At 35.5% G+C, this 26,156-nt stretch overlaps 1 protein-coding gene across 5 annotated transcripts in view; it reads left to right on the top strand.

Moving 5' to 3' along the window:
- The window catches only part of CWF19L2 (CWF19 like cell cycle control factor 2), a 163,909-nt gene that overhangs the window by 56,748 nt on the left and 81,005 nt on the right, over window positions 1-26,156 (top strand). For all 5 annotated transcript variants that reach the window (XR_010322512.1, XR_010322513.1, XM_010595432.3 and 2 more), the window contains 4 exons: window positions 1,420-1,535; window positions 6,625-7,289; window positions 18,232-18,328; window positions 20,194-20,286. Coding sequence is in view for 3 of the 5 variants with exons in the window: in XM_010595432.3 (XP_010593734.1) it covers window positions 1,420-1,535; window positions 6,625-7,289; window positions 18,232-18,328; window positions 20,194-20,286 (971 nt within the window). In the remaining 2 variants the exon portion in view is untranslated. The remainder of the gene's footprint in view (window positions 1-1,419; window positions 1,536-6,624; window positions 7,290-18,231; window positions 18,329-20,193; window positions 20,287-26,156) is intronic.

Genomic DNA, 26,156 nt, shown 5'->3' with positions numbered 1-26,156 from the left:
TGAATTTTAGTCCTATAAACCTATAGCTGTCTAGTTGATTGCAACCCATAGCGACCCTAGAGGACAGAGTAGAACTGCCCCATAGGGTTTCCAGGGAGTGGCTGGTGGATTTCAGCTGCCAACCTTATGGTTTGAAGCCAGATCACTTAACCACTGTACCACCAAGGCTCCATAATTTAGTCCTATAGCAGGGACATTAACATAGGTATTAATGATGACGAGGTTCTTATCACTGTGTAGATTTCAAATTCAGACTAACTGGAGCAAGAGCCAAGTAGGCTTTCAAATGAAAGTGAGTCACTAGATCTAGAAAGTGATCTAGATTTCAAAGTACAAAATATTTCTAAGTTCACAGTGCAAAGTATTTTAGACATGTAAAGAAAGGTTACGTTATCTTACCATTGCTTAGTAGAGAGAAATTTTGGATTTGATTGAGAAAAAAATGAATTTGAAGACTGAAAAATCTTCTTTAACCTTTTTTTTTTTTAATTGAAGTCTGACACATATGGTAGTCTATTTTAGGAATCTATTTTAGAAATATATCAAATCTATGGTTTCATTCTACCGATAATTGACATTTGGGCTGTTTCCAGCCAGGGGTTATTGCATATTGATCTGCTGGAATATTTACATCTTTTAGGGTCTCTGTGTGCATTTCTGTTGGTTTTAAGAGCAGGGAAGGTCTTAAAGCAGTCCTGTATTTGGGCAAGGAAAAGGAGGAGTTTTAAGTAGCTGATTAGATTTCCTCTTTATATGTGTCAATAGTGTGAAGCATATAAAAAGAAACATAAGTAGCTTGATAAAGTTTGTTGCTATAACGGGCATTCAGATGTTCATGGATGGTAACTGAGAGTAAAGTAGGGTAATTTGTTTTAACATACATTTCATCTTTGTCTTCTCTAGCTCCCTCATTTGTTCTTTGTGCTGCATCTAAGGTAGCTTACCCTTCCCCATCCCGTGTATATAACTTTATTCCTTATTTTTAGGAATTCCATCCCTATTCTTATCTTTGCTTATAGAAACCCAATTTTCTTTCTTGAACCTGGTTTGTGAAATTTTTCCCTGACCTCCGGTAGAAATAATTCTTTGCTTTTCTAATTTTCTGTAAGCCTTTAATTCTTTTTATAGTATGTTTCATGTATTGTCCTTATTTTAATTGTTTATACTTCATTCACTTAGACTGGAATTCTCCTGAGGATAGTTTTCTTTATCTTTTCCTTCCTCATAGTGGCAAAACTCTGCACCTGATACATCGGCACTCAAATGTATTCTGAATTGAATTTTCAGTGCACTTACGATTTTTACTTATTCAAGGAAAATATTTGAATTTCTAGTTTGGAAGTCATCATAGAAGCAGTGAATATTAATTCTTTGACAACCACATGAAAAGTGTGACTGACGTTTAATATTGGAATTTAGTTTCGGTAGTGGAAGACGGGGGATTCAGCTGGCTAAGGAGGTCTTACCAAAGAATGAAGGAACAAGCTGAGACACAAGATAGAAATTTTGAAGACGTTGTAGCTGAAAGATACGGGGTGAGTATCTGTATTAAGGAGATATATATTATTTTTAGACTTATATGAAAAGTAAGTGCCGTTGTCAGTGTTTTGTGCCGTGAAATACTTTTGAGTTTAACTGATAATAAATTTCAAATACTGCTGAAGTCATTTTCTGCTTTTCATTATTGTATAAACTTATGTAACTTTTTTTTATTTAATAACTTAAGTATATAAAACTTAAAAGTACATAGTAAATTTTAAGTATGTTAAAATGGCATTTTCTCATTGTGAAAAATTTAAGTAAAACAGGAGAATCTCCATAGTATACCTCTGGAGATAACCACTGTTAAAATTCTGGTCTGTTCAGAGTTTTTTTCCTGTGAGGGCAGTTGTGGGTATACACTTTAAAAACAGTGGAACCACATTCTACATGCTGTTTTAGAATTAGCTCCTCTGTTCACCATGTGTTGATAATCTTTCTGTTTCTGTATGTATTGATTTTTTAAATTCATTTCCAGAGGGAAATAGGTTTAGAAGTAGTAAGATATTGAAAAAAAGGGGGGGTTGCGGGGGGAGCAGGGTTAAAAAAAAAAAAATCATCCTTAGTCCAAAGAGAGTCACTGGCAACATTTAGGTATACATTTTTCTAGATTAAAAAAAAAAATTATTATGTACATTTATGTATATTATGTGCATTTAAACTATACATTTTTATAAAAATAGGCTTATAGGATATGTCTTGCTTCTTTTACTTATTAAAATATAGCTTGATGCCAGTACATATAAATATACCTTTAATGACTTTTTAGTATTTCCTATATATTTGTATGATTATACCATTATTTATTTATTTAATCAATGGATGGACATTTATGTGTGTCCCCCCCACCCCCCCCGCATTAAATAGCATTCTGCTGCACATCTTGGTCTAATGCATTTTGCATACTTATATGGCTATTTTCTTGAGATGAATTAGTAAAGATGAAATTTCTGGTTTCAAGGATATGGGTATTTAAAGTAAGATGTATATTGCTAAATTTTTCTACAGAAAATTATATGAGTTATACTCATTAAAAAATGCCTCTTTCATCATGTAACTGTCAGCAGTATGATTATCATTCTTTATAGTCTGTGCTATAGTGACCGGTAAAAAAAATTTTTTTTTGCTTTTATTTTTATTCATTTGATTATTAGTGCATTGGAATTTTTTTCATGTTTTTTGACTAGTATTTTTTAGTGAATTGTTTGTATTATTTGCTTATTTTTTTTTGGTGGAAGCAGATATTGTTGTTGTTAGATGCTGTCAAGTCAATTTAAACTAATAGCAGCCCCAAGTGACAGAGTAGAACTGCCCCATAGGGTTTTCTAGGCTGTAATCTTTACAGGAGAGGCCCTGGTGGTGCAGTGATTAAGAACTCAGGCTGCTAACAAAAGGGTCGGCAGTTCAAATCCACCAGCTGCTCATTGGAAACCCTATGGGCAGTTCCACTCTGTCCTATAGAGTTGCTATGGGTCAGAACTGACTCTATCGTAGCAGTTTTGGTTTAATATTTACAGGAGCAGATCGCGAGGTCTTTCTCCCTTAGAGTTGCTGGATGAGTTCAAACCGCCAACCATTTGGTTCAGCTGAGTGTTGTGCCACCAGGGCTCTTTATTGATTTGCTTAAGACCTTTTAAGTAAATCTGTTCAGCTTTTCCTATTTAGTTTCATGTTCATTTTTTTTTTTTTACTTTGTTTATATTTCTATGGATAAGTTTCAAATTTTTTTTACCTAGCAAAACCTGTCAGGATTGTCTTCCAGTACTTAATACTCTTGGTGTAAGTTGTTGTCAGGTCTTCCCCATTCCCAGTGTCATAAAAAATGTGTACCTGCATTTATTTTGACTGCTCGTTCAGCTTTATTTATCTGTAATCTTTCTGGAATATGTATCTGTGTATGGTATAAAGTAGGGATCTGACTTTCCTCAAGTCTTTGTCTAATTATTCATGATATGCTGGATGAATTATTCTTCTCACAGTAATTTGGCACATTTATTATGTAGTATATTTCCTTATATATATATATAGGATCTGTTCCTTTATTTTCAAATTTATTCTATTGCCTTTTCTGCCTTTTCCAGGACTGGTATCTACTGTTATAATTAATATAGTTTTCCGTAACTCATGTAGATAGCAAATAATTAGTGATTGCCTACTATGTATGAGTTTGTCTTATTACTTATTCAAAAAGGTTAGCTTTTTATTCTTACATTTATTTTTCTTGTTAAATTTAGAATCATTTTGTCAAGTTTAAGCTCAACAAAAAAGCCTTTTCCTAACATTCCAATATAAACTTAAAACTTATTTTGGAATTTTGATTTAAATTTAACTAAATAGGATCCTGGGTGGCACAAACTGTTAAGTGCTCGACTACTAGCCGAAAGGTTGGCAGTTCGAATCCACCCAGAGGGACCTTGGAAGACAGGCCTGGCAGTTTGCTTCCTAAAGGTCACAGCCTTGAAAACCTATGGAGCAGTTCTACTCTGCATTTATGGGGTTGCCATCGAGTCAGAGTTGACTAACAGCAACAAATTTATAGGTAAGTGCAAGACAATTAATACCTTATAATGTTAAATCATCCTATCCTAAACCACTGGTTATTTCTTTTCAATAGTTCTTCAGTAATTTTCTTAGGGCAGTTATTGTGCATTTGTATTTGAGGTTGTTTTAAAGTATTGTATTTTTCAATTGTGAATTGAATCTTTTCGCCTTATGTTTTCCAACTTGCTATTGCTTAGATTTGAACCTTAAGGTATGACCATTTACCTTTCTTCCTTACCATGTAGGATCACAGTTCCTCTTAAAAAAAAAAAAAAAGCGTGCCAAAAGCAAAAATAACAGTTTCAACCACCCATCCCTTACAAAAGAGGACACTTGCTGTATATGTCATTAGTGATGGTCCCCAAATCAGACTGTCGGTTGCCTGCCCTGTAATTTGAATTCCGTTCTCTGAACGATTTGCATTTGGCAACCAACTCCTGGAGTGTAGCCAAGAAAGGGTTCAGAGACTTTATTCTGATGGAGAGGCTACATATCTGCTGCCCCTGACTCAGATGACTTCGACTTTTATTTTCTTTGATAAGATGCTTAATCTCTGATCAGTTTCAGCATGTGATATTACAATTGCTCCTCCCTTGAATACTAAAAAAGTAGGATATGTATGTGCATTTGGAAACATACATAACAAACCATTGGAATTCTTCAAAGTTGACAACATATATATTTTTGTATCCCTCTCTGTATCTTTCTAATAGTGTTAAAACCCATTAAAAACCAAACCCATTGCTGTTGAGTTGATTCTGACTCATAGCAAGCCAACGGGGCAGAGTAGAGCTGCCCCATAGGGTTTCCAACGAGTGCCTGGTGGATTCAAACTGCCGACCTTTTATTTTGGCTAGCAGCTGTAGCTCTTAACCACGGTGCCACCATGGTTTCCAAGTTCTAACAGTATTAAGGTGTACCAAAAACAAAACAACACAATGTTTTTTGATGCATAAACATTCATGCCTCTTATAACTTCCGGGTGGATCATTTCACTTATCAATATGGAATCTCTCTCTCTCTCTTTTTTTTTTTGCTCCATTAATGTCTTTTCTTGAAATCTACTTCATGTTATCATTAAAGACACACATGAAAATCTGTATTTTTCAAATGATGTAAAATATGAAACAGTATGTAATTTCCCTGTTGATTGCAAGATAAGAACTTTAACACGTTTTGATTCCCTCATCTCATCTCTCAGATTTTATTGAAATAATTTGGAATTTTAGTTCTAGTTTATTATAAACTTAAAAAAATACAGTGCATCTTTTCCTTGATGATTACATTAAATTTCACAACTACAAGAACAGTTATTTATACTTAACTGTGACATTTGCCATTTGGTCTTTAGCATGTCTTCCCTTTTTCAGAGATGTTTATCTTGATTCATTTTTGGTTTGGCTTAATCATCTTGAGTAATTTTATCTCCAGAATTAATAAATGATATGCTTTCTGATGTCTTGCATTTTTTAAAATGACTTTCTTTTGCCCACATCAGAGAAGGATAGTTTGGCTGTGAATTGAATTCTCTGTATAGAATTACAGACTCATAATATTTTTCAAAGTTTTATCTTTGTTTCATTATCTTCTAGTATTGTAGATGAAAAATTGATAGCAGGTTTATTTTCTTTCCTTTGAAGATAATGTGTTATCTATCTGCCTCTGTATATATATATATACACATTCACACTTATTCACTCCTTTCCCTGATCTAGTTTTTGTGAAGGATTTCTTTTTTTTCTTGATTTTTGAGATTCAGGAATTAGAGTATTTTTATATACACCTTTCCTTGTGCCTCCCTGTCCTGCCTCACCTTCACACCCACCCCCTCAAGGTTGCAGAGCTACTGGGGGAGCCCTTTCTGATCTGGAAACTCAATGGGGGGAAATATTTTTAAAGTATATTTTTTTAATTAATGCTTTTCTTCTATCATCTTTGCTTCTCCTTTTTTGGAAGTACTAATACATGGTTTTTAGATTCTTTAGTATCGGTTGTCCATGTCTTTTTTTCTTATAATCTGCATCTATTTACTTTCTAAAGGATAGAGAATTCACAGGCTAGTGTTGAACTCACTAGTTTTCAACACTTTCCATTCTTCTATTCCGTGTATTTGGACAATTTTTTAGGCATATAGTTCTCTTTTACAAGCCTTTCTTGTTCTTGAACTGCTTTTTTCATGTGAGTCTGTTGTATTTTAGCAGTATGGTAACCTCTTGAATCTCACTGACAATAGGAATCAATTATTTAAAAAAAATTATGTCTCTACTGTTCATAATTCTTTGATTTAGCATAAGGCATTTAGCGTAAATTGAGATCCTAGAAATTTTTTGTTACTTAGTAATTTTTCATTGTTCACTTATGTTTTTTAAATACCAATTTTGGAGTAAAATGATTGTATGGGTCTTTTTTTTTTTTTTAATTTTCCTTGGAGTTTACTTTTATTGTGCCAGATGGCAGTGGGTCATGGCACAATGGCATATGGGGGGAAAGTCACTGAAGCCGTTTTTAATTTTAGATATTTTGTTTAATTTCTCTCCTTTGTAGTCAATGGAAATATTTCAGTCGAAATTAGAAGAAGCTGAAAAAACTGCATCCAAAAAAGAAGATTGTAGACAAGAACGATGGCGGAAACCAACATATTCAGATAAAGCACATAGTCAAGAAAGTAGAAGATCAGACTTAGTAAATTATAATAAAAATTCAAGGGATAGATATGGTATATCAGATAGTACGTACAATATTAAAAAAGATAAGTTTAGTGGTAATGAAAAGGATAATAATAGATCCGGGTCTTTAGAAACATGTAGAAGAGAATTCAATCCTAGGGAAAACCAAGAGTTTTCTTCTCTTGGAAACTTGAGACCTAAATTCTTAAGACCCTCTGATGATGAAGAACTCTCATATCATAGTAAGGGCAAAAACCTTGAACCATCTAGTTCATCTTCAGCGTCGGTAGCTCGGGGTTCTTTGCATTGCGGTTTTCGGAAACCCACAGAGAACAGTGAAGAATGTTCATCATCATGGAGTCAATCTGATGGGAGACAAGGAGACAAGAAACATTCGAATCAAAAGCCTTCTTTGGAAACCAGTAGCGGCGTTGCCTATGGACACATTTCAGGAGATAAGAGAGAAAAGTCACAGGATGAAAACTTAAGAGATGACCCTCCAAAAAAAGAACATCTGCAGGACACAAAGTCTTCCTTATCTGGGTATTTTGTCATTTGTTTTTAAACTGATAAATATTAAAGTCCAGAGGATTCAAAGTTCTGAACCATATTTTTAGAACTACAGTTATCAATTAGATAGGAGTTAATGCTCTCCTAGTTCGTAAAATTGATGTACGAGATAAGATATACAGATTTAACAATACAGTAGTCTTATTTTATTGATTTCATTATTTTTCCAAGTTTTATTTAACAAAAAGGGTTGGACAAAGAATTGAGTAGCTGTATTTGCTCAAAACTTGTTGCTTTTTTGCAATTTAAAAAGCTGCATGAATCAATCCTTTTAAATGAGTGTGCTGCAGGAAATATTTTGATGAATTTTGTTAGTGATGCCATATTACTTTCTAAGGAAATTACTCATAAGTATAATCATAATTGTAAATACTGCGTGTCTACGGGAGGTCTAGTAATGGACGAGAAATATGCTGCCATAGTCCAAATATGAAGTGACAAAGATAGGCCAAAGATACTGCTGAGGTAAGCTTGAATTATGATAGTTGTTTTTCAGAGAAAGAATCTACTCTTGGTGATTAGCAGGTTTTAAAAGTAGTGTGAAAGTTTTAAAAAACAAAATATCGGTTGGATAATGCTTTTACCATAATGGTTAGGAAAATAGGAAGCACTTATTGGTTGTATTATTATTGTACCTGTGTGCTTATGTAGGGCTGGGTCAGAAGAAGAGGAAATGGAGTTGAAAGAAATCGAACCTAGGAAAACAGATTTATCTATAAGGCTGGACCTTTTGGGATAGCCAGAAATCCAAAACAAGCATTCAGAGGGTAATGGCAAACAGACTTGAATGATTATAATATGTTAAGAAGAAAATAGCACCAAATGAGTGGAACACTAAAGGAACAGGTTTTAGGAAATAATAGACTTCACTGGTATTAGTAGATAGTAGTTGTCAGTGAGAGGGAGCTGGCAAAATCTATATTTAGGAAATAATAGACTTCACTGGTATTAGTAGATTAGTAGTTGTCAGTGAGAGGGAGCTGGCAAAATCTGGAACCAGTGATGAACCCCCAGTCAAGTGGGCTGTGGTTCAGGTCAGGGCATTGCTCCCAGGAAACCAAAGGAGAAATCCAGTTGTACTGGCTGGGTAAACATGGGAGGAATTAGAGAATGTCTAAGGCTGCGTACGTGTATAGTTGTAACGGCTTCACTCCAGGTACACTGCGGTAGACTGCTTACAGTCTCTACTTGCTAGTGGGTTGAGGCTCTTATTTCCTGACATCACTAGAGTTGAACATTTGGGCAATATGCAGGTTTTGACATCTGTGACTCCAGTTAGGCAAAGTGGGCAAAGCAGCCTACACTGTTAGCATTCCATCTGGTTCTCTGATTGTTTCATATATAACCACCTGATAGATAAACTGTATGCTGCAATATCGGTACTCACTGAAAGCTTTTTTTTTGAACTAAGAACAGTATTCTTTGTTATCTCTGTTAATTTGAAATTGCAGATAGTTTGATTCTTTCCAAGAATTCCATGATTGGCTGGAGAGGGAAGGAAAATCTAGGAATTATACACATATACATGAAAGAAAAAACTCATGAATGTGTAGAGTGGTGTAAAATAAGAGACCAGATTAGGACCATGAAAAATGCCTATTTTCAGGGACTGGAAAGATTCAGTGAAGGACTTTCAGAAGTTGTTAGTTTGTCTAAACATTGCCCTGGGAATATGTTAAATTCTCTATAAAATAGCAGAATTTTAGGGAATTGTAGAACTGGGAAAAACTCATAGAGCTGATTTAGTTTGCTGCATTTTACAGATGTGCAAACAGGGAACTGAGGTTGTGAATTGCACAGTGTTGTGTAGCTGGGGCTGCCAGGCTTAACAAATAATCCTGCAGTATTTGGACATAATGTACACTAAGAAGTTATTTGTTGTTTACTTGGAATCCAGATTTAACTGAATGTCATGGTGGCACAAACGGTTTGAGCTCAACTGTTAACCTAAAGGTTGGTGGTTCAAACCAACCCAGCAGTGCTGCCAAAGAAACCCCTGGTGATCTGCTCCTGAAAGGTCACAGCCTTGAAAGCCCTATGGAGCAGTTTGACCTGAAAAATTACCCCCTTTTTCTTAAGTACTTTTCATATTGTCTTTATAGAAGTAGCGGTAGGCACTTTCCTTTTGTTCTTTTCTTTGTTTACTTACCACTTACTCACTTAACCTACTCCCTTATGCAGGTGTTTTTTAAGTCCTTGTTTTCCACCTGAGCTCTGATGGCACAGTGGTTAAGAGCTCAGCTGCTCATCAAAAGATCAGCAGTTCGAATCCACCAGCCGCTCCTTGGAACCCTGTGGGGCAGTTCTCCTCTGCCCTGTAGGATCGCTATAGGCGAAATCAACTTGATGGCAACAGGTTTTTTTTTTTTTATCCCCCACCTAGCACTGAGGGATAAATTAAAAAAAAAAAAAAGGTATGACATACTCTCCTTCCAGGACCGTACAGATTTTGATGTAATAAGATAATCAAACATTAATGTAAAGTTAACGCCGAGCAGTACTTGAGTTAGTACTGAGATGGCTCGAGTTTACCTATGGATTGCTTTTTCACCTCAGCCTTTATTTGGCATGATTGCCCATTGATTGGAGTTAAGGTATTTATTCTTGTTGCTAGTCCTTTCCTGCATTCCAGGCGAACCGGAAATGAAAGTAGGTAGTTAGATTTCATTTGAAATCTGTTGTCTTTGACTTTTCACTATAAAATGGGCTTCCTTGTATTTATTTTATTTTTATTGTGCTTTAAGTGAAAATTTACAAATCAAGTCAGTCTCTTGTACAAAAATTTATATATACCTTGCCATATACTCCTAATTGCTCTCCTCCTTAATGTCTTCTACAATCCAGTCTTTTTTGAGCAGGGTATTGTTCAGTTTCCAAGTGTTTGATTCCTTTTCCCTGCTTTTTCTGTTATTGATTTCCACTTTTATGGCCTTATGGTCAGAGAAGATGCTTTGTAATATTTCAGTGTTTTGGATTCTGCTAAGGTTTGCTTTATGACCTAATATGTGGTCTATCGTAGAGAATGTTCCATGTGCACTAGAAAAGAAAGTATACTTGGTTGCTGTTGATTGGAGTGTTCTGTATATTTCTATGAGGTCAAATTACTTGATTGTGGGATTTAGATCTTCCGTGTCTTTATTGAGCTTCTTAATAAAGAGTGGGATTGCTGGATTGTATGGTAGGTCATTTTCTTTATGGTAGTTCTATTTCCAGCTTTTTAATCATTATATATTAAAATCTTTTCACATCAGCCCATATATTACCCACATTTTTTATTTTTAAAGCTTTTTAGTGTTCTGTTATAAAATTTAGGTAAACCTGATATTTTTAACCAGTCTCGTATTAGTAGACATTTAGGCTGTTTCCAGTTTGTTGCTCTTACAAACAGGGCTACAGTGAATATTTTTTTATTTGTGTCCTCGTAAACTTTTGAGAACAGGTGTAAAATAAATTCTCAGGAGTAGAACAGTGAGGTCAAAGAGTAGATGTATTTTATTTTTTATGTATTTTGCTACACCCAACCCATTGCCATCGAGTCGATTCCGAATCATAGCGACCCCATAGGACAGAGCAGAACTGCTCCACAGGGTTTCCGAGGAGTGCCTTGTGGATTTGAACTGCAAACCGTTCGGTTAGCAGCCATAGTTCTTAACCACTATGCCACCAGGGTTTCCATATTTTGCTATATTAACCTCCAAAGAGATGTTACCAATTTACACTCTTAAAAGCTACATATGAGAATGACACCACTTCCTTGCCGACAATATATTAAATCTTTTAATATTTACTTTTAAGTAGTTGAGAAATAAAATCTTCTTGATTTGTATTTCTTTAAGTTTGGGTGCACATTTTTATACTAGTCTTTTTGTTCAATTGTGCCTACTTTCTAAGTTGTTTATTTTCAAGAGCTCTTTATATATTAAAGAAATTGACCTTTGTCATGTGGTTCAAAAAGACTTTTTTTTTTTAACATTTGTATATTTGTTTCTTTTATTTTTTTTCATCCATTCGGTCTTTCTTTAATATGATCAAATTTATTCTTTTTCCCTTGTGCCGTTTAGACCCTCCTGTTAATCTTGAAAAATAAAAGTCCTCCAGCAGTAGTGGCTCTTTCTTTTGTTGGAAAATATATTTGCTAAGTATTTTCATGAGGTTGAAACCTACAGTAGTATGTAATAGGAACAAAAAATTTATGTGATGTCCATAATATAGATTCTATAAACTTAATATTAGGAGCAAACTCATTATATACAATTTTTTAATATCTGGATGTCATTCTTGGCAGAGTGCTATCGTAGCCTAGGAGGACAAGAGAAGGATGCCATGTTCTAAAAGCTCTGAGAATAGTCAGGGGAAATTTTGAGAACAAGTGGTAAGAAAAGAGGGGAGATCGGTGAACATTCTCAGCAGGTGAAGAATAACTGTAATATGTTCAAAGTTTTAAAAATGTCATTGGCCTGGAGCTTTTTTAACTCCTTCTTCCTCAAAAGTTTTTAGCCAGTGGGATGTCAGTGTGTGTGTGTGTGTTTTAAAGAGTACATTTTAGTGGGAAAATAGAACTTACTTTTTAGAAATTAATTGTGTAGAAGACTACTGGAATATAGTAGTAATCCTAGAAAATGAGAAATGCTTGTGCTTTTTTCTTTTTAAAGGTAATTGCAGATGTCATAGTGATGTCTCTTTGAAAGCATCCACTCATCATTATAAAAACTTGGGAAAAGCAAGGAAATGTCTATTCACTGCTTTTTGCTGCAGATTAGTGCCTTTCTTTGGTATTAACTAAGCAGTGCATTCTTCAATCATTGTATGCCCAACAACTCTTATTTTAATGTCTTAATTTGACACCCATAACTATTGTATTAAGAGCTTTGAAGTAGCTGTTAATATTGAAATTATGAGTATAATAGATATTCACATTCTTGTATTTCATGCTATTTATCCTCATATCTTTCCATCTAGTAATAAACAAGTATTTGCTGTTCGACAATGCTGCCCTCCTCCCAGATGATTTCAGTGTAGGGTAAGAATTTCACAAGAGTGGAAGTCACCTCTTTTACGAGTCACTTAAGATGCCAGTTATCCCTTGAAACTTGTAGGCTTTGGCTGGGCATCAGTTAACCTTCATTGCCTTCCCTTGATTAAATCTTTAAGTTTGCATTTTGAGAAGTGAGGGATGGAGACAATATTTTCAAAAGAGGGAAGAGTAAAGTAAAATGACAAAGGTGTACCCTTTGGATTAACATTAACAGAGGTTTTTGGCAGCTTAATAAAAAATATTTTACTGTAGAAGTATATAAACTAGATTTAAGTACGCTAAATTATCATCATGGATTATGAGATGGTAGAGATGTATGTGGGGAAACAGACCACGAGAGGGAAGGAAAAACTGTAAATGAGAAGTTGGAAAACTATTTCTAATGATTAGGTGAATGCCATGATGCATCCACAGGTAGTCATCTCAGATCTTATCCTGCTTCTGACAGGTGCTGTAGTTTCTTATCCTCAAGTGAGTGAAGCGGTAGGTAAACCTGTCATGGTGCCCTGTACCTACTCAGTGAGTAATGGAGCATTCATATCCATTTTGGGGGCCAAGGGAGATGTCCTGTGTCTCAATGCTCAGATGAAATTATCTAGACTAATGGATCCCATGTTACCTTTCTGAAGCACAGGCATTATAGCACACACCTTCTGTCTACCCTCTAGTTCCATGTCCATTCAGCCTTCTCATTTCCCCTCCAGACAGGAGCTGCCCACATAGTCTCATGTGTCTACTTGATCGAAGAAGCTCACTCCTCACGAGTATCATTTTCTATCTTATAGTCCAGTCCATCCCTGTCTGAAGAGTTTTTACCAAAATTTTTTGATGAATCTTTGAAACAAAATTACTGTAAAATTGTCGGTTCATATATGCACATGAGATTTCCGTAAGTGATCCTTGGACAGTAAAAGTTTGAGAAACAGACTAATTGTTTCTTGTTCAAATTTGAAAAAAGATGAATTATCTGGGCTAGCATGGTAATGAAGTAGTCAGGATTATTTTTTGCATCAGAAGTGTCCTTTGAACGTGGTAGATGTATTTTGACTAATTCATTCTGCTGTTGTATTTACTAATTGCTTCAATTTCCTAGGTCTGGTGATATGAAAATGGTTATGATATAGTATATGCCTTCAAGGAACTCATTATATGGGAGAGTAGTGTGGACATATGAACAAATATGGCACGTAAATGCCATGATATACAGTTCTTAGAGTTGTAACACACAGAAAGGAGGGATTAACTCTTCTGGGATAAGAGTAGGGAAAACAGGGTCCAGGAAAGTTGTGTAGGGATACTTGAGTGAGATCTTGAAGGTTGAACCCATTAGGCAATAAGTGGGGAAGGGCAACCAACTTGGAGGGAAAAGCATGGAGACATAAGACAACATGGTATGGTTGAGCACTTCCAAATTGTATTTTGGAATGTAGGATGTAGGAGCTCCCTGAGGGCAGGGTATAGCTCAGTATTCTGTATATCTAAATAAATGCTGGCAGAGTGCTTGACATACATTAGCCAATTGCCATGGAGTTGATTCCAACTCATAGCGACCCTTTAGATTAGAACTGATTAGAACTGCCCCATAGGGTTTCCAAGGACTGCCCGATGGATTCAAACTGCCGACCTTTTGATTAGCAGCTGAGCTCTTAACCACCGTGCCACCAGGGCTCCTTGAGTGGGAGGGAGATGAGCAGGCAGGTGTTGCAAGTAGTGCTTTGTATACCCTGTATGCAACTCCAGAAGTTATACTTATGAGTTGGACAGTATGCTTTGAGGGGAATGAAGTATGTCAAGGATTTCAAATAGATCAGTTGTACAGGTTGGAAAGATTCCAGAGGCAATGTGGCGGTTAGATTGGGAAATGGAATAGACTTGAGGCAAGTATTCTGGTTAGGAGGCTTTTGCTTTAGTATTGTTGAGAGACAAGATCTGAACCAAAGGAATGACTTTAGAGGCATGAATTTATTGAAGTATTGAGATTTGATATAGTAGTTTGTGGTAACACCCTAAAAACTTTTCTGCTAAAAGAAGGCGATGGATTGATGCATGGCTAAATTCTTCAAATTTAAGCTTGCTTGCAAGCTGGCTTACTTTCTGAGTGACTGAACTCAATAGGAAATCCTGTATAGACTTGTCCTGTGTCTGGATTATAGTAAACATCTAATGGGATAATGAAAAGATTTGGAGAAATATTGAAAAAATCACTTCTTTACGCAGTTTACCTTTCCTTTGATTTTCTCATTTCTTGCCTTGTGTTGAGGTGAAAAATTGATAAACTAGACATAACTTTGTTGGGGAAAAAACCCGATTGGGTATTTAAGTACTTGGAAAATGAAGAAAGGCAGAAGTAAAAGCAGCCAGGAAGTTTCTCTTAGGAAACAGGAATTTGAGAGGCGACCCTAGTGTAAAAAAAAAAAAAAAAAGTGTAAGCACCGGCTTTATGCCGGAATAATAGCACTGATTCTCTTATTTAATTTATTTTACGTTACACATACATGTAATGTATGTAACCTAATGGACAGAAGCAATATGTTTTCACAGTAGAAATTTTGGAAAATTGAACGGGAGAACTGCAAATTGAGGAAAATTGTGTTGATTAGTAAGTCAAGGTTTTTATAGAAATACTATTAGGCTGCCTGAAATTCAAGTTAGTTATGCTTACAATGAAAATGACGTGTACCTTAGAATTTAATTCATAAAAGAATTACTGAAAAATACTTTCCAAACAGAAAAGTGCAACTAAGGATACAAGCAATAACTCAACCTACCAAACGAAAAAACCAAAACCAAAACCAAACCCGTTGCCATTGAGTCGATTCTGACTTATCGCGACCCTACAGGGCAGGGTGGAACTGCCTCACAGGGTTTCCAAGGAGCTCCTGGTGGATTCGAACTGCCGACCTTTGGGTTAGCAGCTGTAGCTCTTAACCACAATACCAGGGTTTCCAAGTCAATCCACAGAGGCATATGAAAGTAATAATGTTCTCCTGCTTACATGATTGCAGTGCCCCTGCTGTTCATTTTAATTGCTATTTAAAATGTAGACTGAAATAACCTGTGGGGGATGGAAATAATACTTTGTATTGGTGCTTTACTTCAGTTACTTTACATTTCTTTGTCTAAGCACCAGAGTATTCAACAACGTGAGAAGAAATGGTTCTTGAAGGATTTCTGCAGAGCTTGTCACGATTTTTTTAAAAACTCAAGTTCTGTCAGAAGATTTCTATTTCTTTGTCTAAAACTAATTTGCTATTCAAAAGTGATTTCTATATATGGTTTGTTGGGTCAAGTTTTGTTTTGGAGGGCTGTTTATATATTTTGTCTATTATTTTCTCAGAATGTATATCAAAAACTTGATTAGGTTAATTTTAATAACGTGTACTAAAATCTAGGAATTCAGGAAAATAGTTAAATATCAGTATCTTTCATATTTGAGATTATGAATGAGGATAACTGTATTCTGCTTTTAAATTTTCCTTATTACTCCCTTTTGAGGTTTTTTTAAAAAAAAAAACTTTTATTTGGGTATAATTGACATGTAACAAACTGCACATATATGAAGTGAACGATACAATGATAAGTTTCCAAATGTATATATACCCATGACATCACCCCAGAAGTTTCCTGGTGCCCTTTTATAATCCCTCCTTCCTCCCTCTCTCTGCCCAACCTCCTCCCTCAAGACAACCATCCATGTGTTTTCTTTCATTTTAGACTAGTTTGCATTTTCTAGAATTTTATATAAATGAGGTCATATATTATGTACTCTTTTTGTTTATGTACACTCAGCATAATTATCTTGAAATTTTTCTGTGTTGTTACATATATCAAGACTTCATTCCTTTTAACTGATGAGTAGTGCTCCATTGGCGGATGTACCACAGTTCATCTGCTCATTTGTGGGTGGGCATTCGGGTTGTTTTTTAGCTTTTGGCTATTACAAATAAAGGTTCTTCTCTGAGCATTCATACATGACTGTTTGCATGGATGTAGGCTTTCTTTGTCTCGGGTAAATAGCTAGGGTAGGAATGGCTAGATGATATGGTAGGTATATGGTTATATTTTAAGAAATTGCCAGACTGTTTCCCTAAGTGGTTATTGTTTTAGATTCTCATCATCAATGTATGTTTCACTTCCTCTACATCTTTGCCAGACTTGCAATGGTCAGTCTTTTTAATTTTAGCTATTCTATAAAAAAAATTTTTTTTTAATGGGTGTGTGGTGATATTTCATTACGACTTTTTGGTGAACATCTGCTTTCCTGTGCTTGTTTGCCCCTCGGTTATCCTTGTAAAGTGCTTAGACTGTGTAGTGATGTTACCTCTTTCGTTCCTTTACTGGTCATTTTTATCTTCTCTTTTTTTTCGGATCAGTAAGGGTAGAGGTTTCTTAATTTTTATTGGTTGTCTCAAAGAACCAGCTTTTGGTTTTATTGGATTTCTTTATTTTCATTTTGTTTTCTTATTTATTTTCTATTTCATTGACTTCCACTCTTTTTATTATTTCCTGTATTCTTCTTCCTTTGGATTTAATTTGTTCCTTTTCTAGTTTATGGTTTCTTAAAGTGTAAGCTGAGATCCTTGATTTATAATCCTTCTTTTCTCACATAGGTATTCATGCTATTAATTTTCCCAAAAGTAATATTCTAGCAGCATTCCACAAATTCTGATGTGGTGGTAATATTTTTATTTATTTCAAAATACTTTCTAATTTTTATGTCTTTCTTGATCCGTGGGTTATTTACAAGTAGGCTATTTAGTTTTAAAATCTTTGAGGATTTTCCAGAGATCTCTGTTACTGATTTCTAGTTTAATTTTGTTGTGGCCGAAGAACATACTTATATGACTTAAACCCTTTTAAATTTCTTGAGATTTGTTTTATGACCCAGAATATGGTCTGTCTTGGTAAATGTTTCGTTTGTACTTGAATATGTATTCTACTGTTATTGGGTTCAGTGTTCTGTGAATGCCACTTAAGTGATATTGTAAGTGTTATTCCAGTCTTCCATATCCTTGCTGATTTTCTATTTACTTATTCTACCAAATATTGAGAGAGGGGTGTTGAAATCTCCAGCTATAATTGTGAATTTTTCTGTTTCTCTTTATAGTTCTGTCAGTTTTTGCTGCATGTATTTTGTATTAGATACATAAATGTTTAGAATTCTTATGTGGTCTTGTTGGGTTGACATTTTTTCATGTGATATGATCTTCTTTGTCCCTAGTTAAGGCAGCCTTGAATCTCTTTTAAGACAATAAGGTGGGGCATATTTGTATGATCAGGAGTCTTACCTTGACTAAAAATTTCTCATCTGTGAGGCTTTTGGAGTGGAGGTTTGGTACAGGATCTCAGTCTTAAGTGTGTTGTCTGACTTAATTATGGACTGTCTTTGCAACAAGATCTTTGCTTTGATTCTCTGAATGCAGTTAAATATGCCATTTCCTAATTACAGTTTTCTAGATTATTGATAATTTATCACATTGAATGAGAAGAGTTTCCCCAGATGTCTGGAATTATGGCCTAGTTCTAGTTTAGTTTCTTTTGTAGATGAGTGTAAAACCTATTGCTATCGAGTTGATTCTGACTCATAGTATAGGAATATTAAATAACAAAAAAAGTTAACTTTTTAGTTGATTTATCGCATGTTACTGGGGCTTCAGTCAGGCAGCTTGTTATTTACCATAGGCCACAGTGACACTGTGACAAACTTAGACTGTTGGTTTGTGGTGGAACCTTGAATTTAATTTTTACATATTAGAATCATGACCTCCTAGAGGTGCTGAATGCTTTGTTGAAGTTAAATATAATATCATTTGAGTCTTGGTGTTGTTACTTACATTGTCCCTGTATTTCATATGCTCTTAATCCATACTGTTTAAACAGAAGTAGTCCAGAGGACGAGTCCATCCACATCCTAAGTGTTGATGAGAAGAACAAGTTGGGAGCCAAGATTATCAAGGCAGAGTTAATGGGAAATATGGTAAGACTCTTGCATGTTGGTTGTTCTTTTGGAGAATAGTGATGAATATTTAATGTCTTAAGAGTAATTTTGGAAGTTCCTCAGCAGTGCGGTTGTAACACACTTTGAAAATAACTGCTGCTTTTTGATTCCTTAAAGAAATTCTTAAATATTTTTAGAAACAGTAGTGTCTGTCCACCCAGACCAAAACCAAACCCACTGCCATCAAGTTGATTCCGACTCATAGCGACCCTATAGGACAGGGTAGAACTGCCCCCTAGAGTTTCCAAGGAGCACCTGGTGAATTCGAACTGCCGACCTCTTGGTTAGCAGCTGTAGCACTTAACTAACTATGCCACCAGGTTTTCCTTGTCTGTCCACACCTAAATAAATTACCTACTTTTTGTCAGATTTCTGAAAATAAGATCCTAGGGAGCCTCTTGCTTTTTTTTTTTTTTTTCTTGTTTTACTTTGCTGTTCACTTTATTCTTGAACTTCTAATTTATTGAGCATATTTCAGGGAGATAAACATTCCACTATCTTCTTTCCCTTTTTAGTCATAGATTATCAAGAGCACCTATCACTTTATTCAATTCCCTTACTAAGAGACCTAAGAAAAGAGCTCCCCAAAAGGATGGTTAGTTCACTGATACAAACTTTAAACCAACATTATGTGCCTGAAATTGTGTTAGATGTTTTTTATAGGTTAGTGTTGTGATATAAGACTTGTTTATCTCAGAATTGAATAGAAATAGACATGATTTGGTAAGAGCTGATGTATTTACTTACTTATTTATCTATTTAGTAAGTAAGTCAGTTTAAGTAAGTAAGTATATTGAGGGCCTGTCACATGCGTGGTGTGGAGTGGGCTCAGCAATACATGTTAAAGTGTACATGGCAGAACAGCAAAAGCAAATAGCTTTCTGTCTTGACAAAATAGATTCTCTCATGATCATAGGTATGTGTTCACCTCAAGCCCAAATATAATTGGTTTTTAAGTAGTCTTCTGTTTTGATGGAATATCAACACATTATTCTTTAGTAGAACAAAAGATGGCCAAATAAATTATTTCTGTTTTTACCAGTTGATAATGTTTAATAAAAGACGTATCTTATATATGCTTTTGTCTTTGAATCTGGCTTTTGGTAACACTGAGGTTCAGCTCAGCCCAGAGATTGGCAAAAGAGATACTGACAACAGCAAGAACACTAAAGTTTGAGTTCCAAAAGCACAGAGGAATTACCTAAAAGAGTTGAAAGAGAGGTCACCTAGGTAGGAAGTTAGCTTGTGTTACAATAACTTGTTCCTGTGTTCATGAAACCACTGCAGTGAAGGATGCTTTTCTTTGCTTCGCACATAAATCTGCTTACTTAATTTTTTGTTTTGTGGTCTGTTACTGTGTCTGTCAGTTTTTTTTTTTTTTTTTTTAAATAAATTCCCATAGGCTCCTTGGAGCAAACTAAAATATATTCAAAAAATTTTTTTGAATTGTTGACAATAAAGAAATCAATATTTTAAGTCTTGTGATGGATGTCTCGTTACAAATAATCCAAGTTTTAAGTATTGGAAGTGTGTAATAGTATCTAAGGAATTATAAGGCTGCCATTCTTAATGTTGTATATTTCCTCCATCTCCTTATATCCCCAAAATATATGTCCTTATAATGATTTACATTTCAAAACATAAGCAAGTGCCATGGTTATTTAACTGAGATAAATTGATGAAAAAGTAGTGTACTAGGCTGTGAGTTGATAATTGAAGCTAGATAATGGCTACATGGGTATTCATAACGCTTTTTTTTCTGTTACATAAATTTGAAATATTCTACCATGAAGAATTTAAAAAAAGTATATACACACTTATTTTACTTGTTTTTGCTTTTGAAGGAATTAGCTGAACAACTTAAAGCCCAGCTTGAAAAGGCAAATAAACTCAAAGGAACTACAACACAAATATCATCAAAAAAATCTGGGGTAGAGGTAAGGAATAAAAATTTGTTTGTAGGTATATAATTACCTTGTCCAGCACTACTATTTTGTAGTAGTAGTATTTTAATGTGAAATGTGTCTATGTCTGTATTTTTGTAAAATCTATTTCCTTATGTATTCTCTTACATTCCACCAGTGTGCCATGGTGGAAAAAGAGTCTAGGCCTGCCACTGAGGAGACCTGGTTTTAGTTTGGACCCTGCTGCTTACTGACTGTTTGAACTTGTGCAAACCAGTTAACCTATCTGGTCCTTAAATTCTTGCCCTACAGAATAAAAGACTTGAATTAGATATCCATCTCATCTAAAACAAATGATTTTATTCCATGATTCATCCATCCATCCATCCCTTAGTGAACAGAACAGACAGAAACATCTACCTGAATTGAGCTTTCATTGGGTGGGGAGAGAGAGACAGTAAACAAATAATTAATATAGCAAGTTGTTGTTGTTAGGTGCTGTGGAGTCAATTTTCGACTCATAGCAACCTCACGCAACAGAGTGGAGCTGTCCCATAGGGTTTCTAGGCTCTAATCCTTACGGGAGTGGTTCGCCAAGTCTTTCTCCTGCAGAGCTGCTGGGTGGGTTCAAACCACCAACCTTTTCCATTAGCAGCTGAGGCTTAACCATTGCACCACCAGGGCTCCTTACAGTATATTACAAAAAAAAAACCATACACACTGCCATCAAGTTGATTCCGACTCACAGCAACCCTATAGGGCAGAGTAGACCTGCCCCATAGGGTTTCTAAGGCTGTAAATCTTCACAGAAGCAGACTGCCACATCTTTCTCTTGTGGAATGGCTGGTAGGTTCAAACTGCCAACCTTTGGTTAGCAGCCTAGAGCTTAGCCACCGTGTCACCAGGGTTTCTGTACAGCATATTAAATCCCATTGCCGTCGAGTCAATTCTGACTCATAGCGAGCCTATAGGACAGAGTAGAACTGCCCCATAGGGTTTCCAGGGAACGGCTGGTGGATTCGAGCAGCTGGCTTTTTGGTTAGTAGTCTGAGCTCTTAATCATTCACCACCAGGGCTAGGAGGTTATAAACCCTATGACAAAAGAGTAGAATAATGGGGATCTTGATTCCAGGTTGATGTAAGAACTTTAAAGGAGTGAAGGGATGAATCTCTCTGTATCTGAAAGAAGGTGTAGTGAACAGTGAATTTAAAGGCCCAATAGTGGGAACATTTCTGATGTGTAGGAGAAACAGTGAAGAGACCAGTGTTGCTGGAGTGGGGAGGGGCGAAGGGGAGTGAGGGAGAGGGAGAAGGAGATCAGGGTCAGAGCAACTGTGGGAGGCCAGATCATGTTAAGCTTTGAAAGTGATAGTAAGGAATTGGGCTTTTATTCTGAGTGAGATGAGAAGCTATTAAAGTGTTTTGAGCAGAGAATATATTTTGACAGAACCATTCTGGCTTATGTGCAGTAATTAGGTTTTTGCAGTTTTACAGACAAGAGATGATGGTGGCCTTGACCAAGTTAAACACATTGCCGTCAAGTTGATTCTGACTCATAGCGACCCTATGTAGTAGCCTCTATATAAATATTAGAAATCCTTGGAAACCCTATGGGGCAGTTCTACTCTGTCCTTTAGTGTTGCTATGAGTGAGAATTGACTCCACGGCAATGGGTTTGGGTTTTTTTTTTTGTATATATGTATATATTTTCTCTATGTATTTTGAAAGGAGAGCTGATGGGTTTTTTTTTTTTTTTTTAATAATTTTTATTGAGCTTTAAGTGAACGTTTACAAATCAAGTCAGTCTGTCACATATAAGCTTACATACACCCTACTCCATACTCCCACTTTACTCTCCCCCTAATGAGTCAGCCCTTCCAGTCTCTCCTTTTGTGACAATTTTGCCAGTTTCTAACCCTCTCTACCCTCCCATCTCCCCTCCAGACAGGAGATGCCAACACAGTCTCAAGTGTCCACCTGATACAAGTAGCTCACTCTTCATCAGCATCTCTTTCCAACCCATTGTCCAGTCCTTTCCATGTCTGATGAGTTGACAGGGTTTTTATGATGGTTTATAGGTAGGGCATGAGATAAAGAAAGGGGCTGAAGAGAAACCATAGTTTTTTAGTCTGGACAGCTGAAAGAATAGAGTGGCTATTTTTTGAGATATGAAAGAAGGAGGAGCAGGTTTGAGGGTGAAGACTAGAAGTCCATTTTGAATATATTGAGTTTTGATGCCTTTTGGATGTGGAATAAATAAAGAAATCAAATAAATAGTTGGATATAGCTTAAAGTTGGGAAAAGTGGGCTCGGAAAAGTCTGGCTGGAGATACAAATTTGGGAGTTATTAGCATAAAGATGATATACCAATGGAGTAAATGTAGACAGAAGTTGTTGAAGGCCTGAATCTGATGCATTAGTGTTTAGAAGTTAGATAAATAACTCGTTGATTCTCACAACAACCCTTGAGGTGGTTCATGTCATTATCACAGTTTTACAGATCATGAAACTGAGGCACAGAGAGTTGTACAACTAATAAGTGGCAGAGTAAGGATTTAAACTCACGAAAATACTTTTGTTTACCTGACATCTTTTCCCTGACTCTGAATGACAGAAGTTAACAACGGTTTTGGAGAGTGATTTGGATATAATGAAGTCTATAACTTATTTTGGAAACCCTGGTAGCGTAGTGGTTAAGTGCTATGGCTGCTAACCAAGAGGTCGGCAGTTTGAATCCAGCAGGTGCTCCTTGCAAACTCTATGGGGCAGTTCTACTCTGTCCTATAGGGTCGCTATGAGTCAGAATCAACTCGACGGCAGTGGGTTTGGTTATAACTTATTTTAAAAGAATGTTCTCAAAGATAATTTAAAGTCAGTATGAGAAGAGCTGGGAGCGTATGAAATGACGTTGCATAGAATTTTCTTCAGGCTAACATTAATGACTTTGATAATAGTGTAGAGAGTATGTTTATGAAATTAGCTGCTTTCACTAAGTTGTAGCTAATGTTTTTAAAAAGTGAATAATTTAGGATTTCTTGTAGAGGTTAAGGAATTGAGAAACTATATATAACATCCCATTAGATCTCATTTCTTACAACCAAGTGCTTCATCTACCCAAAGTTGAAGTGTATTTTAATGTGGCCTGTGCAGTTGCTTATATAGACAAGCAAGAGGATCCACAAGGAAAAACCTTGATGAATCCATGTGCTCTGGAAGTGTCAATTGAGCTAGTTTGTGGCTTAGAACAGAAGGAAAAATTGAAGCAGATATCCTGTTAAATGGTATTTCTTCTGAAGTTTTAAAAATGCCACAGTAGTTGACAGGCTATGTCTTTTGTTTTGAGCACCCAATCCTCCAATATTACTGATGCCTTTATGACATCTAGCTTCTCTTAGCTTTCAAGCAATTGGCGCAAGCAATGCAATCAAAGTATACTTTGTCAGACTCTCTGGAACTGTATAGCCAGCCCTTTGAAACTTCAGTTAGAAAGCTTTGTAGTCTAAGGATTCTTCGACCAGAAAGAAAAATTTTGGTCCTTGGTGCAGAGATGGAACATTTTGACATCTGATTCCATTTTTACCAGGCATACATAGAAGACAAACCTCTGCCAACAATTCTGAAAGAATTCTCTTCTGCCATTAAAGTCGTTTATTACATCAGAGCCAGGTCCTTGACTTATCTGTCAAATCAGTTTTATCAAGAAATAAGAGTAGAATAAAAACTTGTTTACTACTGCGTAGAAGTATGCTGACTTACTAGAGGAAAATCCTGAAACACTTCTGATAGAAATTTTGCCCTTTTAGAGACAAGAAAACCCCATTCATAGAACAGGGAGTAGTTCCTTCATTGCTTTAACTTACTTATTGAAAATTTTAGGTTATGTGAACAAGGTAAATCTCTTGATTCAAAGACCTATGAACGTTATTTTGGCCTTATTGAAAAACCATCAGCACTTGTAATTCTTGGTTTGCTTATAACTATTTAATATTTAGGGTAATGACTTTTTCTTTCATTTCTATACCCAGTGCCCAGAATAAATGCTTGGCACGTTATAGACTACCAGAAAATAACTTGAAGTGAAATGTTTGTTGTATGAATATCTTTGATTTATTTTCTTCCCTGTAGTTTTTTTATTGTAAATTTTAAAAATGATCTATGAACTTTAATCAACTAGTCCTGCCATCCCGTGAGTGTAGCTTCTGTATTTAAACAATAACCCACTACGTGGCATCTCCATCTAACTTGCGTTTGAACATTGAATGATGAGGTTCACTGAGTTTTGGAGGATTGTCAGTTCTGTGTCAGGACAAATCTAATTATTTAGTTAAATCCTAATCTGACCCTTGTTCTTTCTACCTGCTGATAGTATTTTGTTAATGTGTTTGGCTGCTAACCCTAAAGGTTGGTGGTTCATGTTGGGATCTACTTGAGGACAACTGGATAATAATACTTCAGTGAAATCATGTCATAAACAGATTTTATTTAGCTCTGTGTTTTTTTAAATCATACAGGAAATTCAGTTTACCATTGCAGTAATTTGCGGTCATTGCACATTGATGCATTGGCTTTAAAGTTAAATTTGCACTGCCGACAAGAGGAGTGTGTTACTGTCCCATGTGGCTGCGGAAAGAGGATTTCATAGATGTTCTCTATGTCAAGGGCCCTTGAGAAACATTAACTAATAAATAAGTAAACAGATAAAGTTATATGTGGCATTTTGTACATAAAATCAGGTACTTGGCTGGTGATTTAAAGTATTTCCAATAGTAATTTTGGCCATATTTGATTATTAACACTGCCTTTTGGTCTGGTTCTTGGGCACATTATAAATTCCCTATACTGCCATTGGCTGCAATTCCCTGAATATATATATATCTGTAGACTTTTTTTTTTCTATGTTTAGGCATCCCAATATCAGTAACTCATCTCATAATCATACTAAAACAGAAAGAAAAATTAATTGCAGGAACTAAAGCAATATTATAATGGCGATTTGCTTCTAATTTTTGAAAAGGCTTGACATTTATTCGACAAATACTTTTTAGTTCCTTCTATGTAAGAAGCACTTGCATTCTCACTTTTCTAAATCAAATATTTTAAGTATAAAATATAGATTATTATGACTTTGTATTTATTCCACTTTTTACCAAGTCACATTACTGTAGACGTACCTTACTTGATAATAGAGCCTATGCTGATACAAGGTAAAAAAAAAAAAAATTTTGTAGGTGTGCGAAAATGTTATTTCCTTTCAGTTATTTAGCTAGTTTCTTCCCCAGCCAAACAAAATAAGTCAGTGATGTACCTATGTTATACACAGTTCAACTTGTTTATTTATTTTTTTAAACTCTTGAGTATTCCTCATTGCAGTGCTCTGCAATTAGAAAGAATATCTTAAGTTTACTGCAGGGCTTATTTCCTTAAATAGACCTTTTCCTTAAAAATCATACATTTTAAACTACATTAATTAAAGCAAAAGCAATTTAATAATAATATGTAAGTGCAACCCAATCTTATAATAATATAAAGAATCTTATATGTGTTCTCTTTTCTTACACCTCACGTCAAAATCATCACCAAATACTGTTAATTTTACCTGCTAAATATTTCTTTATTAAGTAGTTTTTTAAAAAGTATAAGAATATTTTCCCAAGTGTAGAGTATTTTTTAAAATAATTTTTATTGTGCTTTAAGTAAAAGTTTACAAATCAAGTAAGTCTTTCACATAAAAACTTACATACACCTTAGTACATACTCCCAATTACTCTCCCCCCAATGAGACAGCGCACTTCCTCCTTCCAGTCTCTCTTTCATGACCATTTTCCCAGCATCTAACCCCCTCTACAGAGAGGAGATGCCAACACAGTCTCAAGTGTCCACCTGATCCAAGAAGCTCACTCCTC

This window comes from Loxodonta africana, chromosome 7 (assembly GCF_030014295.1).
Source record: "Loxodonta africana isolate mLoxAfr1 chromosome 7, mLoxAfr1.hap2, whole genome shotgun sequence".
Taxonomy (NCBI): domain Eukaryota; kingdom Metazoa; phylum Chordata; class Mammalia; order Proboscidea; family Elephantidae; genus Loxodonta; species Loxodonta africana.
Note: the sequence above shows the minus strand (reverse complement) of the source record. Positions and strands in the feature narration are given on the sequence as shown.